The sequence below is a fragment of the Etheostoma spectabile genome, chromosome 15 (genome assembly GCF_008692095.1).
Source record: "Etheostoma spectabile isolate EspeVRDwgs_2016 chromosome 15, UIUC_Espe_1.0, whole genome shotgun sequence".
Taxonomy (NCBI): domain Eukaryota; kingdom Metazoa; phylum Chordata; class Actinopteri; order Perciformes; family Percidae; genus Etheostoma; species Etheostoma spectabile.
Window position 1 is genome coordinate 10,868,648 of NC_045747.1, and position 16,982 is coordinate 10,885,629.

At 39.3% G+C, this 16,982-nt stretch overlaps 2 protein-coding genes and 1 long non-coding RNA gene across 3 annotated transcripts in view; all 3 read left to right on the forward strand.

Moving 5' to 3' along the window:
• The first annotated feature begins 489 nt into the window (after positions 1–489).
• asf1ba (anti-silencing function 1Ba histone chaperone) lies at positions 490–10,649 on the forward strand. Its single transcript, XM_032538615.1, has 5 exons — positions 490–864; positions 2,205–2,320; positions 3,541–3,717; positions 7,236–7,454; positions 10,638–10,649. The coding sequence occupies exons 1-4, from the start codon at positions 756–758 to the stop codon at positions 7,425–7,427; spliced, it is 594 nt and encodes a 197-aa protein (XP_032394506.1). The 5' UTR covers positions 490–755; the 3' UTR covers positions 7,428–7,454; positions 10,638–10,649.
• prkacaa (protein kinase, cAMP-dependent, catalytic, alpha, genome duplicate a) overlaps positions 8,629–16,982 on the forward strand; it is a 23,950-nt gene continuing 15,596 nt past the window's right edge. Inside the window, exon 1 of the mRNA XM_032538596.1 lies at positions 8,629–9,452. Coding sequence (XP_032394487.1) covers positions 9,407–9,452 — 46 coding nt within the window. The 5' untranslated portion in view covers positions 8,629–9,406. The remainder of the gene's footprint in view (positions 9,453–16,982) is intronic.
• Positions 12,026–16,953, forward strand: LOC116703705 (uncharacterized). Its single transcript, XR_004335486.1, has 3 exons — positions 12,026–12,138; positions 16,298–16,302; positions 16,937–16,953. It is a non-coding gene; the product is annotated as an uncharacterized LOC116703705 (long non-coding RNA).

A 16,982-nucleotide genomic window follows, 5' to 3' on the forward strand; every position in this document is an offset into this window, starting at 1 on the left:
CATCAATTTCCCTTGTCAGACAATTCAAGCCATGACTGACCTTACTGACAAGACTAACACGGTAAAAACCTGTAAGCTTCAACATATTTCCTCAAACCTGTGTAGGCCTATCTGTGCCTCATTGCCTTCAAATCCTCACCAGCAACGCTCCACCCAGTGTTCAAACACATAAACTGCAGATTGATTAACTAACCCAACGCAGAAACGTATACAAAAGGTGTAATGGGTCCAACACTTTTTTATAGCAATATCTACATCTATGTTCTTCACTCTAGCAGTAGGCTACTTTGCTTTATTGTATCTTTTTATAAATATTTTTATTGTATGCACCAAATACCCCAAGGCAAATTCCTTGCTATTGTACACTTAGCCTACTTTGGTAATAAATATGATTTTGATTCTGATTTACCGTGCCACTAGGGGGCAATTGAAGCACTTTGCCTTTCCTTTGATGGAAGCGGCTCCTTTCTCGCGCACGTACCGCTTGCCGTAGGCGCGGTGGAGGACAGTGGAAGCGGCGGGAGAGCGGTAGTCATAGCTAACGTTAATGTTAGTTAAGCATTAAGTTAGTAGTGCGCATTTATTCGTATGCTTAGGGCTTAAGTTTGGTAAAATCAAAGGTGTTTGGCAAATAAGGATAATACTAGTGACTCGGTTACCACCGGTGTCGTTGTAGTGTTTTTTTAAGCATTCCCCGGGAAACTGGTTTTGAACGTTTGTTTTTGGTTAGCCTGTTTAGCGCTGCACCAACAACAATGGCGAAGGTACAGGTGTTAAATGTGGCTGTACTAGATAACCCGAGTCGCTTTGGAAACCCTTTTCAGTTTGAAATAACGTTTGAATGTATGGAGGACCTTCCCGAAGGTAGGTGCCATCGCAAAAGCTGTCATTGTGGATCCGAGGCCAAAGCTTGAGCCTGTTGCTAACGTTAGGTTAATTCTGCCAGAAACATTACTAAAAATTGCTAACAGCTAGTTAGGTCAGCTATAGTGGCTAACTTAAGTCAGAAAGATCCATTTGTGAAAGGGAACGTCAAGTTACAAGGAAATAGCTAAGTAACTTTACAAAGCTGAACGTGTTAAGTTATCTGTTAACTGTGGTAGACACATCTCTGCCAATTTGTCTTGCATTGGTCAGATCAGTAAAATCTTTAACGACATATTTTTTTCGAACTATTTAGAACTAACGTTATTTTTTGTTATCTTTTCGTTGGAATATTGAGTTTGCATTCATCAAAGCAATAGAAACATATGCAAAACAGCGATCCTATATTGACATTGTATACATGCATACGTAAATTAAAATAGTAACGTTACAAAATAAAAGTAAATATAACGTTACTCGAGGCAGGGCATTATCTCCTTCCAACAGTAAATGTAACTGTCCTCTTTTAGGTTTGTAGGTTATGTATCACATATTATTTGTATTTGGAGACCCTATCACTAAATCACAGTCCTTTTTAGCAGATCCAATAAATGAATAAATAATAGACCTAAAACAGACCTAAAAAATTCTGTCCTAAATTAAACACTAAAATTCAGACAGAATTACTTTTTTTAATAAAAGTTACATTTTGATAGTTACACTGTAACAACGTCAATAATAACTAAGCATCGGAGGATTGTAAATATGGACACTGGAGCTAAGTGTCTACTTTAAAGCTACATCCACACTCCTTTTTTTTAAGTGTACTTTCACAGCACGTAGTCCAAACACTATAGTATAATGTTACTGTAGTATATTTACATTGTTATTGGTATGTCAACAACCTTGTTGCATTCTTTATTTTCTAATTGTACGTGGATTATTATTCACACATGAAATGGCTAATTTCTATAATGTTACACAACAGTTTTGTACAGTAATACCTTCCTTCATATTTTGATCTGTCTCTGTAAATGTAACTGTATTTGGACACATTTCTGAACATCAAGCTCTCGCTATGGAAAGTTCATGCAAAATCACATGAACTATAACTTTCAACAATGTGAAAATCAGAAAAGCATGTACTTATTGACTGCATTTGATGAGCTTTGTGGTGTTTAGTAAATTTACTAGATGAGGGAGAAATATAACAAAATACGTTTCAATACAACATCTAATTGTTTAATGTAATTGTTTCAGTTCAATCACTATACACTACTGAAACTTTGTGTTTTATAGTGAAAGATATCTTTATTTTACTTTGTTCTGTTTTTTAATAGATCTGGAATGGAAGATCATCTATGTTGGCTCAGCAGAAAGTGAAGAATATGACCAAGTCCTTGACTCCGTCTTGGTTGGCCCAGTACCTGCTGGGAGACATATGTTTGTGTTTCAGGTGTGTTTGGTTGGGGCAACCTAACTGAAAAAGTGCTTTGTGTTGCTTAGCCATATAGCATGCTGGGAACAGTGATATCTAACTTGTTATGTTACGCCTGTCAAAATTGGCAAGGGCATCCTCCTCCTTGCATCATGCTTCCTTGCTTTTAACATTTTGAGCATGGCCAGGTGACAAAAAATGCAGCCCCCCAGTTGTTTTTCTTCCATAATGGTGCATTCAGACCAAAAACAGCAATCCAGCAATTGGCCACAGGGTTATGCGGCGGGGGGGGGAGTGTCAATGAAACAGCCCATTTGTGTGATGTCCTGTTGTCTAATTTAACTGCTCAATGTTGCATAAGTACACTTTATATTTCACAATTACTGTTTTCTGTCTGATCGTTTGATTGTCAAGATAAACTGACAGAATTTTTACAAGCCTGAATCTTTCATACAAACAGATATTGATTAATCCTATTATAGTCTTGCTTGACAGACTAATCTCCACAGTGCTGCAGAGTTAGGTCCGGCCCCTCCACACATAAACTCCAGGATAGAAGATAAAAAACGGTCCGGGTTGTTTGCTTTTCTTTAAACCAATCACAATCATCTTGGGCTGCACTAAGCTCCGGTCGCAGCGCAGCAAAGGTAGATCAAATTGGTCTTTGCACCCCGCAAATGAAAAATGCCACATACAATACTAAATGACGTTATCTGTTCATACAATACAGTAACCTGAGCTTGATGAAATAGCTGGATAGATAGATGGTTTAATGTAATTTGCTTCTACCAGTGTATCAGCGTGTGTATTTATTTTTTACATAGCAAACTCCCGCCAACCGTTCCCAAAACTTCCTAGTTAGAGAGAAAATGCTGTAAACATATACTTTGTAAAGTAAATAAAAAAAAATCCCCAAAAGAACTAAGCAGGCCCGCTTTGTTGCACAATCCAACTAATCTTAAAAACTTGCTGTTGTCAGCATGTAGCTTGCTAGCTAAAAGGTTTTTGTTGTTTTCTGAAACAACTGGAGTTTTGCAATGCAAGGGACATCTGGCAGAAGATCCAGCGCCGCTGGGTGTTCCAGCAATTATCCGGTACATGAACCTGACTAATCCTGTCACAGTCCTGGTGCCATAATCCCCATTTGACCAGATAGACAGTTTAAATTCTGGAAATAAATATATACAAATAGTTGCTTTATATGTCTGCACATCTAAGTGTTGTGTTTCTTTTAACAGGCTGATGCCCCAAACACTGGATTGATTCCTGAAAGTGATGCTGTTGGTGTGACTGTAGTGCTGATTACCTGCACATACCGAGGCCAGGAGTTCATACGCATTGGTTACTATGTGAACAATGAATACACAGAACCCGAGCTTCGGGAAAATCCACCAATCAAGCCAGACTACACACAGGTCAGGCTAAAAGTTGATTTCTAGATAATCTGAGTTCTGTTGTCAATGTTACTGCCTAATGCTTATTTCACTATTTTTAAATAAAACTTTGGGTAATAATATTTCTTGAACTTTAATTTATATTATTCTGTCTGGTTGAAGACAAGTTTTTAGGGAATTTGTGAATAAAATGTTAACCCAAAAATACACCATACAGACATTAGGCGAAATACATAACCTTCACAACCCTAAGAACATGCTTTTCATTGTATTAGTCATTAAAATAGCAAAGTCAATCAAGCTAAAGGTTTTCATCAAACAGTATGGTGGACTAATACTTTGCAGAATTGAAGCTTTTCTTTCTGTTGAGCCTGCACTTTGGAACAGATTATTTGATCCTTCAAAAATGACTAGTAATCCTATCAAATTCCCTTGGTTACATAACTAGTTCAGCAGAAATGTTACTTCTCTGTGAACAGTGTTTCAGATAGTAACTTCAGTAAAAAGCCATTGTGGTAATAATAATAAGCCAAGGATTTTGTTTGTAACTTTTCACTCACAGTTGCCTTGTTGTAGTTTAATTTAGCTTATTATATAGTTGTTTATTTGATTATGAATTGTTGAATGAATGCCATTTGGCACCTTTGTAACAATTTTATCTACAGTGTTTCTTGCCTTAAACATAGCTGGCAAATTGAGTGGGATGTATTGCTTACTAGATAGTATAGTAGCAATATGCACACACACACACACACACACACACACACACACACACACACACACACACACACACCCACACACCCACACACACTGGCTAGATAAGTTTAACACACCCTGCTTAAATTGATTAAAAGAGGAATAAAAAAATCTTTTGAAAATTGATCTTAATGCCTTAATTCAAAAATATTTGGAAAATCCACCCTTTTAAGGACACCAGTTTTCTTTGTGAATGAATAATGTATTGTAAATGAATAAATGTCCATCCCTGTTCATTACAGGGGGCATAAACAAGTATACACACCCCTATGTTAAATTCCCATAGAGGTAGGCACAATTTTATTATTTTTAAAGGCCAGTTATTTCATGGATCTAGGATATTATGCATCTTGACATCATCACATACCCTTCACCATACCTAGATATTGGCATGGTTTTATTTCAGTTAGCTTAATAGCTGGTTTGATTTGCATTGAGAGATGATTTTATGGAAATTTACCCATGCCTATCTCTAGGTATGGTAAAGGGTATGTGATGATGTGGGGTTATTTTAATTCGTAGGCCAAGGAAACTTTATCAGGATGCATAGTATCCTGGATCCATGAAATAACTGGCCTTTAAAAATAATAATGTAATTTTTTATTTTAATAAAAAAAGGAATTTAAAATAGGGGTGTGTACACTTATGCTCCCTGTATTTTAAGGAAGAACATCTATTTATTTAAAATATATTATTCATTCACAAAGAAAACTGGTGTCCTTAAGAGGATGGATTTTTCAAAATGTTTTAAATTAAGGCATTAAGATCAATTTCCAAAAGATGCTTTTTTTGATTATTCCTCTTTTTAATCAACTTTAGCATGGGTGTGTAAACGTATTCAAGCCTGTGTGTGACAGTGTGTGTGTGTGTGTGACAGTGTGTGTGTGTGTGACAGTGTGTGACACACTACCGTTCAAAAGTTTGGGGTCACATTGAAATGTCCTTATTTTTGAAGGAATAGCACTGTACTTTTCAATGAAGATAACTTTAAACTAGTCTTAACTTTGAAGAAATACACTCTATACATTGCTAATGTGGTAAATGACTATTCTAGCTGCAAATGTCTGGTTTTTGGTGCAATATCTACATAGGTGTATAGAGGCCCATTTCCAACAACTATCACTCCAGTGTTCTAATGGTACAATGTGTTTGCTCATTGGCTCAGAAGGCTAATTGATGATTAGAAAACCCTTGTGCAATCATGTTCACACATCTGAAAACAGTTTAGGTCGTTACAAAAGCTATAAAACTGACCTTCCTTTGAGCAGATTGAGTTTTTGGAGCATCACATTTGTGGGGTCAATTAAACGCTCAAAATGGCCAGAAAAGCGAACTTTCATCTGAAACTCGACAGTCATTCTTGTCCTTAGAAATGAAGGCTATTCCATGCGAACATTGCTAAGAAATTGAAGATTTCCTACAACTTGTGTACTACTCCCTTCAGAGGACAGCACAAACAGGCTCTAACCAGAGTAGGAAAAGATGGGAGGCCGCGTTGCCACCTGAGCAAGAAGATAAGTACATTAGAGTCTCTAGTTTGAGAAACAGACCCTCACAGGTCCCCAACTGGCATCTTATTAAATAGTACCCGCAAAACACCAGAGTCAACTCTACAGTGAAGAGGCGGCTGCGGGATTCGTGGCTTCAGGGGAGAGTGGCAAAGAAAAAGCCATATCTGAGACTGGCCAATAAAAGAAAAAGATTAAGATGGCAAGAACACAACATTGGACAGAGGAAGACTGAAAAAAGTGTTTGTGGACGGATGAATCCAAGTTTGAGGTGTTTGGATCACAAGAAGAACGTTTGTGAGACCAGAACAAATGAAAAGATGCTGGAATGGCCTGACGCCATCTGTTAAGCATGGTGGGAGTAATATGATGGTCTGGGGTTGCTTTGGTGCTGGTAATGGGGAGATTTGTACAGGTAAAGGGGAATCTGAATAAGGAAGGCTATCACTCCATTTTGCAACGCCAGGCCAAACCCAGTGGACAGCGCTTGATTGGAGCCAATTTCATCCTACAACAGGACAATGACCCTAAACACACCTCCAAATTGTGCAAGAACTATTAGAGCAGAAGCAGGCAGCGTATTCTATCGGTAATGAGTGGCCAGCGCAGTCACCAGATCTAACCCATTAGCTGTTTGTGGAGCAGCTTGACCGTATGTTACGCAAGAAGTGCCCATCCACCCAATCCAACTTGTGGGGAGCTGCTTCTGGAAGCGTGTGGTGCAATTTCTCCAGATTACCTCAACAAATTAACAGCTAGATGCCAAAGGTCTGCAATGCTGTAATTGCTGCAAATGGAGGATTCTTTGACGAAAGCAAAGTTTGATGTAAAAAAAATAGTATTTAAAATACAAATCATTATTTCTAACCTTGTCAATGTCTTGACTCTATTTTCTATTCATTTCACAACGTATGGTGGTGAATAATTGTGACTTTTCAGGAAAACACAAAATTGTTTGGGTGACCCCAAACTTTTGAACGGTAGTGTATGCTGGAAATGTAAAATGAATGTCTTCTGGAGATAGGTTTCCAAATGTGTTCAGTGTGTTTCCATTTAGGTTGTAAAGTATGTATACACTATGTAGACATTTTATCTGAGTCACACCTGTAATGTGTAATTATTGTACTATCAATAGTGACCAAGGTTAGGTCATGTTAAATTGTCTAAAATCTCATAAGATTTGTGTCAGTAACATTTAAAAGCCACATTAATATTCAGAAGTAATGGAAATATATGTACAAAGTATTTATCTGTTTTCCTGCCTTTCTTTTTCAGCTACAGAGAAATATTCTGGCATCAAACCCCCGTGTGACCAGATTCCATATAAACTGGGAAGGCAGTGCAGAGCGAATTGAGGACTGTGAAAATGTGGATCCCACGTCAAACTCCAAGCTCCCTCCATCCTGTCTCCCAGGAAAGGCCCCCCCTTTAGGGATACTTCCAGATAACTCTATGGACTGCTTATAGAGACGACCCAAGCAAACAGGGTGATGAGTCATAGCACAAAAACCTTATTTTTGAAGAATGCCTGTGGACATTTTAGTGGATGTACAGACATCTTTGCCTTACAGCTGCCCTTATTTACCTAAAGATTGTCACAAATGAACTCTCATCTTGGGCTTCAGATGACTGTTTGTTTCAAGGAAGATTATGAACATCCCACTGGTATGATCATCACTTACAGGTGGGGATTTCCTTGCCATGATGTTGAAAGCAATATTGAAGTAGTTTAACTCACGAGAAGGTAACTGAAATAATGCAGCTGAACTGAAACGGCACAGAAAGCTGATGCATGATTGATTCACCTTCCTTCCTTTTGTTGGTGCAGAACTAATTTATACTCATTTAAGAGGATTTCAGCACTGCAGCAAGAGGCAACTAAATTGACATATGTTGCTGTACAGAAATTTGATAATCCGCCATTATATTTGGGTTGAAATTTATTTTGCACTTCAGTTTTGGATGAGCAACATCACTTTCTTCATGTTATTTTGTTTGCCATTTTTTGTTCCAAATAAAAAAAACATTGTATTTGTTAAGATCTGTGTATGAAAGTCTCTGTGATAGTGAAAACTATGTTCCTCTTTGTCACTAATCTCATATTCTTTATTTTTTGCAATTTTAATTACAGAAGCAGAAAGGGGAAAGTAGAATATAAACCATGTTTACTGCATCTTTGCTGAAAACATTTTTTAATGCTTGTTCTTGTTAAAAAAATTTACAAACTGGTATTTTTCATTGTAAGGTTAAACACAACAGAGTGCTAATTTTGTAACACAAATATACGTATCCTCTTGTATTTTCACATTTTACTAAAAATAGCCTGTGTTAACGTCATACCCAATCACAGCTCGGTCGTTAAAGGGGTGGCTAGGCTACATAACTGGTTTTGGTAAATACTGCTCTGCAAATAGGATTATGATTGCGAGATGCGACAGCGTTTTATTTGTGTCCTGCACTATATATACGCCCATTTTATTTATATATATATATATATATATATAAAAAAAATGGGCGTATTGGTTACTAGAAAGTCCGGAAGGCGGGACTAAATAATTTGATAAACGAATCGCATCAAGGCAATGATTGGATGAATTGATTCTTATCCAATCAGCACTTGAATTACGACTTCTGTCGCGTTTAATTCTCGTATGTAGCCAATCAGAGCGAGTCAGAGGCGGGACCCGGTGGATGGATGACTGGAGTTTCCCTTGCGGTTTGAAGATTAATGGAAGGGGTCTGTTGATCTTAGGAATCGACTGTCAGATGGTCGGTCCCAGGAAACCATTGCACTTGATGCCTGGTTTAGAAACGAATGGAGAGAGATCAATTTAAAATAACCATCAGCGGCAAAAGTGAATTACCTGGACACCACTTTTGTTATCCAGGTCTCAACTGAAAAGGCCTGCCTACACAGAAATAGCACCTGGTTAGTTCAGGCCAGGATACGACTGCGAGGGAAGCTAAAAGCTAACGCTAGCTTGCTCGTTAGATAGACGAAAAAAACAGCTTTCGACGACGTGTCTAATGGTCTGGACTGGATTTTGGATACATTAAACCGTTTGTGGAAATAAAGGACAACCGTGTTCCATCTTGATTTGCCGGTGCTCGCTTGGGAAATTGACGAGCTAACATTACAAAGCTAACATCTACTGGCCATCTCTGCTAGAGTTAGCCAGCGTGCTAGCTTAGCTAACCAAAGCGTTAGTGTTAGCTGCAGACTTGGATATACACCCTTTGTTGGAGTTTTCTGAACTCCCTAAAGAGCGGTGTTGGAGGAAACATATTTAACGTTACGCAAAGTTGTCAATAATGATAGCCGCTAGCTAGTAGCTAGCTGTCAGCGTCATTGAGACCAGCGACTGCGTTAGCGGTATAGCGTCACTCAACGACTTGTAAAGGAAAACTCAGTCCAAGCCCAGGTACTCCACCATCAGCCTGCAATCATGGGCAACACGCCCACTGCAAAGAAGGGCAATGAGATGGAAAGCGGTGAGTACCCCTACCAGTAGCAGTTTGCTAACACTATATCATGTCGTCTATCGTTGCTGTATTGCTATTTCTTGTTTCCCATAATGACACTGAAATAAAAACTACAACTTATCACCTGCACAATTCATCAAGGCCCGGACACAACACACTGAAACCATATTGAATTGCTTTCAACACCCTGTTCTAATGTGCAGAAGACGTGATGGACCAGTAAATGTTAAACTCTCCTTGCTTGTCAACTTCAAATGAAACCCATTGAAAGATACCTGTGGCCATTCACTTACATGAACTTCAGACAAGCCGTTACACTGTGGCACCATGTTCATCTCAACTGAGCAGCAGAGGATGTTATTCATTCTCTCCGCTGATTATTTGGGAAAGCTCGTGATTAAAACCCCCAGGTTATTTTCATAAGAACTAGTGATGATGATGATGATGATAACAGCTAGCCTTATACAACAGTCATAGGTTTCTTTGTGGTTCACGTGTTTCAGATGGTTTTATTACAAGTGTTCTGGTGCACTTTTAATAACGTAATTATGTAACGACAAAGTATTCCTCTGTCCATACAAAAAGGGTATGGTTTAAGGAACGCAGAGATCTGAGGCTAGAGTGGAGATGCACATAATTTGTATTGTTTATGTAAGTGATGGGTTGAATCTTAATGCAATGTCTTATCTAATATGGACCTGAGCATTGAGTCCCAAAGCCTGTGTTTGACAGTAAATGAATAGATGGGAGTTAGTTGTTATCTAAGAAGGAAAAAGCCACCAGTACGGGGTCATATGATGCACGAGGGTGATCCTCTCCAGGCAGAAACTTGGGAGTTGAGGAGTCTCTTGAACATCATGTGATGAGCAGCATTTAGAACAAGGACACTTGTAGGTGTGTATTTGTAATAGCAAGACAGAGAGCAAAAGATGCTATGCTTAATTTATGCGAGTTGTGTGGCCTGTTGCTCCTTTTCTATTTTGTTAATGAGCTTCTGGAACATCAGATCAGTTTTTATGTAACATTAAAACCTACTAAAAGGACTTTTGTAAAAGCTACCAAAATAAATTACAGGTATCTACAATATGATCCTCAGAGGTTAACTACTAAATGAGGGGAACTATTTAGATTCCTTAAAATGCTTTATTCAAAGTGTTTTGATTTCCTTTTCCCAGTTAGAATTACTGGCCTTAGAGAAGGCCTGGGAGGACACTGCTTTGTGTTTTTATCCCCAACACCATAAATAACGCTTAAGTGTGCAAAGTCTGAACAGGTATCTGCAAAATGAGTGTCAGCTCCTTGTTGCTGGTAGAGAGTATGTGTGAAGAATGGCCTCCAGTCCCTCTGTAACCCATCACTGGTAACCCCTGTAACATGGCCCATGACTTTCAGGTGTTATAGAAGTGTTATAGATTTGTTTTTTTAATGCTCAATAAGTAATGTAAATAGGGGGATTAGTAGGTTAGATGACAGAGGAAGCACCGCTGGTGGTAAACTTGTTCACATGTCATGCTTCACATCCTTATCCACCTGATTACTGCGAGTCCACCCTGATCTCCAGAGGCCGGAGCGGACCAAGGGTCCAGAGCCCACACCCAGGAGTGTAATTTTCCAAAGAGCAGCTAGAAACAAAAGACAACATGGCAGCCTGTTATGGTTTCTACAGAAAATTAGAGTTGTGAACTTGTTCTGTTGCGCAGGGTCACTTTTCACTGATGTTTCCAGGCTGGAGAAGACAAGCGCAGAGCCAATGCACTAGTGTACAAAGCTACTTTGTGGCCCTGAGGAGGAAGCAGGGCGGACAGACACTCTGTGAACTGCAGCAGGAAGTGAACGAGCAAGGAAGGTCCAGCCCAGGCGTTTCACAGTTGGTCATTGCCTCTACTGCTCCATAAACTAAACACAGCTAGCCATGATAGCTTGGAAGTTTTGGCCTGTAAGACGACATTAGTATCACACATTCTGGATTTCCCGTTAAAACTGCCTGACATACTGGAGTTTTGAGACTGCACTGGTTATCAGCTGGCTTCCTCCTGCCTTGTATGATGTCTGTTATTCACAGGCTGGCAGGAAGGCTTTTTCATCGAGCCGGGCCTGGTCTAGGAGAGACAGGCAGTGGAGAAGGCAGACATGACCAACCACAGGAGGAGCTAGAGGCTTGCTGCTGGAGTGAGTTCATTCTGAAGCTGGACAGGAGCATAGGTTATGGAAGGAGCTGTAGTCCATCCTATGTCCCACTAGTTTAGTTGGCCACAGGCTAAGCTAAAAGGTGTACATTTAACAGAAATAATGAAGCTGTTTTTTTCTTGATAATGTTTGATCCTATACTAAATTAAATTCATATCATGACCTGGTAAATTGAGCGGCTATTGGCATTGGTGGAGTGGTATTGTAAACAAATAGACACACAGAGGGGCTTGTTTGTCTTTGCTCTGTGGCCTATTGTTTCCAGTTACAGTTCAAAGGAAGGCATTTCTCGGTTACTGTGGAAGTGTCTGTCAGGCACCATTCTGCACAGCTTAACACTATCAGCCTTAAACTGTTACGCAGTAGGGGTGGCACGGTTCTAAGGTCACGTTTTTGGTTCTTTACGGTTATTATTTTTTCTTTTAATCATCAACACTCGAGAAATATACTTCAGCATATGATATATAGCGTAATTATACACAATGTAGGATACAGTATTTAAAAAATAGTTCATACCATGTTATCATGCATCAACTGAATTTGACTTGACTTTAAGCACGTTATTGGAACCATCTCTGAAGAAAGCGAGGTGAGATTTTGATACAAGAGGGAAGACATTGATGATTTCAACAAGCTTTTCATTTATTTGGCAAGAAAAGGAGAATGTGTATAACCATCTACAGGAATGTATGGGCCTTTTTAGCACACAAAGATTGAAATATTACAGAAAATCAATTGAAACAACTTGCATTTATAAAACTGCCAACGTCAGTGTAGCTCTTACAAAAAGTGTATGCTTTAAAAGAAAAAGAGAGGAGCTCCTAAAGCTCTGTCTTTTGAATAAGTCAGAACATGTTAAACATAAAGTTGTGATTTCTTTTTGTGTAGTTCTTTAAAAAGTCAACTTATTTTGGGGAGACTAAAAATACTCTTAGCTGAGTTTTCCTAGTAACCTTACCAAAAAAGGCTCAGGATGCAGGAGATATTGGTATTAAATGAAAATTGCTGGTGGATTTAAGTTGACCAATAATTTATTGAATGAATCAAATCTGAACATATCTGTCAGTGGCTTGTTGATCTTTACATTGTTGGTTAATTTCCTCTACAGGCCTGGGCTGAGACATGCGTTCATACGGTTTGATAAAGTACTTATTGGACTTTAACTTATAATTGCACTTACAACAACGAGCGTAGCCGTCCTCAGTTTAGGTCACCCTGTACATGTCATCTTCGTTTTTTCCTGCATCCACCATGTGTTTGTGCGCGTGTCAGTCGTTGGGGGGGGGGGGGGGGGGGGGGGGGGGGGGGGGGGGGGAACTGAGCAGCCCCGCCCGCTGCAGAGAGCCGACAGAATTGAAACAGTACATTAATGTTAAAATGTGTACAGGTTAGCAGGACAGTCTGAAATGTTTTGCACAGTCTTTCGCAGTACATTTTGTTGGTAACTTTTCCACACCTCTACTTTTTTGCAAAATTTAAACACAATGTCTGAGGTCACATACGGGCACGAGGCTACATTGCGCATGCGGTAAACCATGCGACACACATACGCTCCGAACCGAGACAAACGAATCAAACCGTTTAGATGCGTTTTTCTGAACTAATACGCAGTGTAACAATGAACCTATTAAACACACATGACTTTATTTTTTTTGTTATAAAGCTCTTCTTGTGACATTGTCCTTGTCACTGGTAGGGCTCTTGTAAAGAGTGTTTGATAGTTTGGAGATACTTTCCTGTATTTTACACACATCTTAAACATCATGTTATGACGTAAGGGATTGTTGTATTGAGTCTTTTGCGTTTGGAATTGAACCTTATATTAGGGTTGGGCGGTAATACGGTATACCGCAGGGTCTTTAAAATAACAGTGGTATCAGTTTCAATACCGTCATTAAAAAAATGAGAGTGAGAGAATTTGGGGTTCCGACCTGATGAGAAGGGAGAGGTGTTTCGGTGTTAGTGTTTGATATACAGTTTCTGAACGGTGTAGGCACAAGTAAACAGTTTGGTGACACGTCTGACGTCATCATTTTTAATTAGTCACGGTAATACCATATACCGCGGTAAAATAGGGAGGAGGTTTAACGGTATCAAAATTTAGATATCTTATATAATGAGGAGGCATGCTGTCAAAGTCCAACTCCCTCTATCTATAAATGTCTGTGTGGTTCATGCACTGCCCCAGCTTTGCACAGCTGATTTGTGTAACAGGCAGGTTTGTGTTTGGATCGCTCATCCTTTCCTGTCTGTAGTTAAAGGGGCTTTGTTATAAGCCTGCACTGATCACCAGTGGAACTCACTGTTGAAATGCCTATCTATCACCTCAGATAAGCTTTAAAGCACTGAGTTGGCAAGTTGACATACTGCCAGGGAATGATCCTAAGATGCAAAATCCAGAAGCAAGCAAAGCAAAATGAGGATGGAGTTCAGATCACTAAACTCCCTCCTCATTTTTCCATCCATAGTTTTCCTTTTGGATTTTTCTCATAGCAACACACAGGCATAGTGGTAATCCTTGTTTGTTGGTCTTCTAAAACCACATTTACAAGAAGTAATACTGACAATACTTGTTTTCTCTCAATAATATGTCATGCAACATAAATGAGGGCCCTCTCAACCTGTTATGTTAGACACAAAGTTTAAGATGTTGCTTTCACATAGCCTCTATGTATGTAGCTGATTGTCTTTTAGCTCCCCACCACTGAAATCTATTGGCAGGAAGTTTACCAAATAACCAACTCGATTTTTTAAAAGCTAAAATAACAATATAATATTAGGCTGTACGCTTAATACTAAACTTGCTCAAGTTTAGTTTGGCACAACCATATAGCTTCACTTTTTGTGTCATTCATTCCGGCTACCTACTATAAGCATGAAAAACTCTGTAATCTATACAGAAAAACCATGTGACTCTAAAGGAGGAGTCTCCCTTTGATTTTCCAGCCAAGGGGCCATGGTAATACTGCACATCTATAATACTCAACAAGTACACAGTGAGACAGATGCATGTGAATAGAGGTGAATGGAACATAAACGTGTAATGTGACTATTGATTCAGTTTGTTTGCTCCTGAATTGGTCAATAATTTAATGAGTCACTTCAATTCTTACAGTAGGATGTAAAGTAACTTCCAATTGGTGTTTTTTTCTAGTAACTGCTCACCGGTCACAGTGAAATATCCACTGCCAGTACTGAGCTGATGACTACAATTGATTTCTCACCATTACACACATGAAAACACCCTCCTAGTTTACATGCAGCCTTGTTAGCCCTCTCACTGATTTATTTTGCATCACATGAACATGGCCTGGTGTAGCCTGGGACCCGGTTTGGCGCGCTTCACAGTTAAATGTCGGTCAGCTCGCACTAATATAACCCCTCTGTTCCTGCGTCAGAGTAGGCCAGTAAGGCCCTGGGGAGAGATGTAGGATTGATTTTTGGAGGATCAATTCAGCACTGGCACTACATACAGTAGACTCTTTGGTGCATTTGGGCAGGGAGAAAAAGTTTTACTGTGGTCTGTTTGTTTCTGATTTGCTTGTGTCTCCTGAGACACTTTTTGAAATCATCCAGTTTTACTGCAGATGTGCCATCTGATTGGTTCTGCTAATAAAGGAAAGTTTCAAGTCTCTAGATATGTCTAGTTCATCTCAAGGGTCTTCACTTACAGTGGGGCTCGAAAGCTTGGGCACCCCAGGTAAACAATTGTCTTAATGTGCATTAAAAAAAGCCAAGAAAAGATTGATCTTCAAAAGACATCAAATGAAAGACATTTGTTTAAAATGTCATAAAAAGTTAGATTTTATTTCCATCATTTACACTTTCAAAATAACAGAAACCAAAAAATGGCGTCTGCAAAAGTTTGGGCACCCTGCAGAGTTTCCAGCCTGCACCGCCCCCTTTGGAAAGCTGAGACCTGACAGTGTCATGGATTGTTCTCAATCATTGTCTGGGAAGACCAGGTGATGGCAATCTTAAGGTTTTAAATACCCAGACTCATCTGACCTCGCCCCAGCATCAGCACCATGGCTTCTTCTAAGCAGTTGTCTAGAAAACTGAAACTGAAAATAGTTGACCCTCAAAAAGCAGGAGAAGGCCATAAGAAGATATCAAAGCATTTTCAGATGCTAATATCCTCTGTTCAGAATGTAATTAAGACCAAGAAAAATATCAGACACAACAGCTCGCAGGAGTGTGAGAAAAGCAAGTCAAAACCCACGTTTGACTGCACCATCCATCCAGAAAGACCTGGCAGACATGAGTTGTGGTACACCATTCCACTTTAAAGAGATACTCGTACAAATATGGTCTTCATGGAAGAGTCATCAGAAGAAAACCTCTTCTACGTCCTCACCACAAAAATCAGCGTTTGAAGTTTGCAAATGAACATATAGACAAGATGCATTGTGGAAAAAAGTTTTGTGGACCGATGAGGTTAAAATAGAACTTTTTGGCCGGAATGACCAAAGGTAAGTTTGGAAAAAGGGCACAGGATTTAATGAAAAGAACCTCTGTCCAACTGTTTAGCATGGGGGTGATCAATCATGCTTTGGGGTTGTATTGCAGCCAGTAGCACAGGGAACGTTTCACGAGCGGAAGAAAAATGCATTCAATAAAATTTCAGCAAATTTTGGACGCTAACTTGATGCCATCTGGGGAAAAAGCTGAGGTTAAAGAGAGGATGGCTTCTACAAATGGATAATGATCCTAAACACACCTCAAAATCCACCGTGGATTTCATCAAGAGGTGTAAACTGAAGGTTTTGCCATGGCCTTCACAATTTCCTTACCTCAACAAAATTGAAAATCTATGGATAGACCTTTAAAAGAGCAGTGCGTGACAGACAGCCCAGAAATCTCAAAGAACTGGAAGACTTTTGGAACGAAGAATGGGTGAAGATACCTCAAACAAGAATTGAAAGACTCTTGGCTGGCTACAAGAAGCGTTTCCAAGCTGTGATACTTGCCAAACGGGGAAGTGCAAGGTATTAATTCTGCAGGGTGACCAAACCTTTGCACATGCCATTTTTATTATTTTATATATTTATTATTTTGAAAGTGTAAATTATGGAAATAAAATCTAACTTTTTGTGGCAAATTATACGAATGTCTAATCTGTCATTTGATTCCTTTTTAGAGATTTTTGCATCTTTTCTTGGCTTCTTTGTGCACATTAATACAAAGTTTTACCTGGGGTGCCCAAACTGTAGAGCCCCACTGTAAACCTAGTTTTCCATACGACCACCTCTCTCGGTTGGATAAATATACCAGCTAGTATTTTATGCCCCGTGTGTGTGTGACAGTGTGTGTGTGTGACAGTGTTTGTGTGTGTGTGAGTGTGACAGTGTG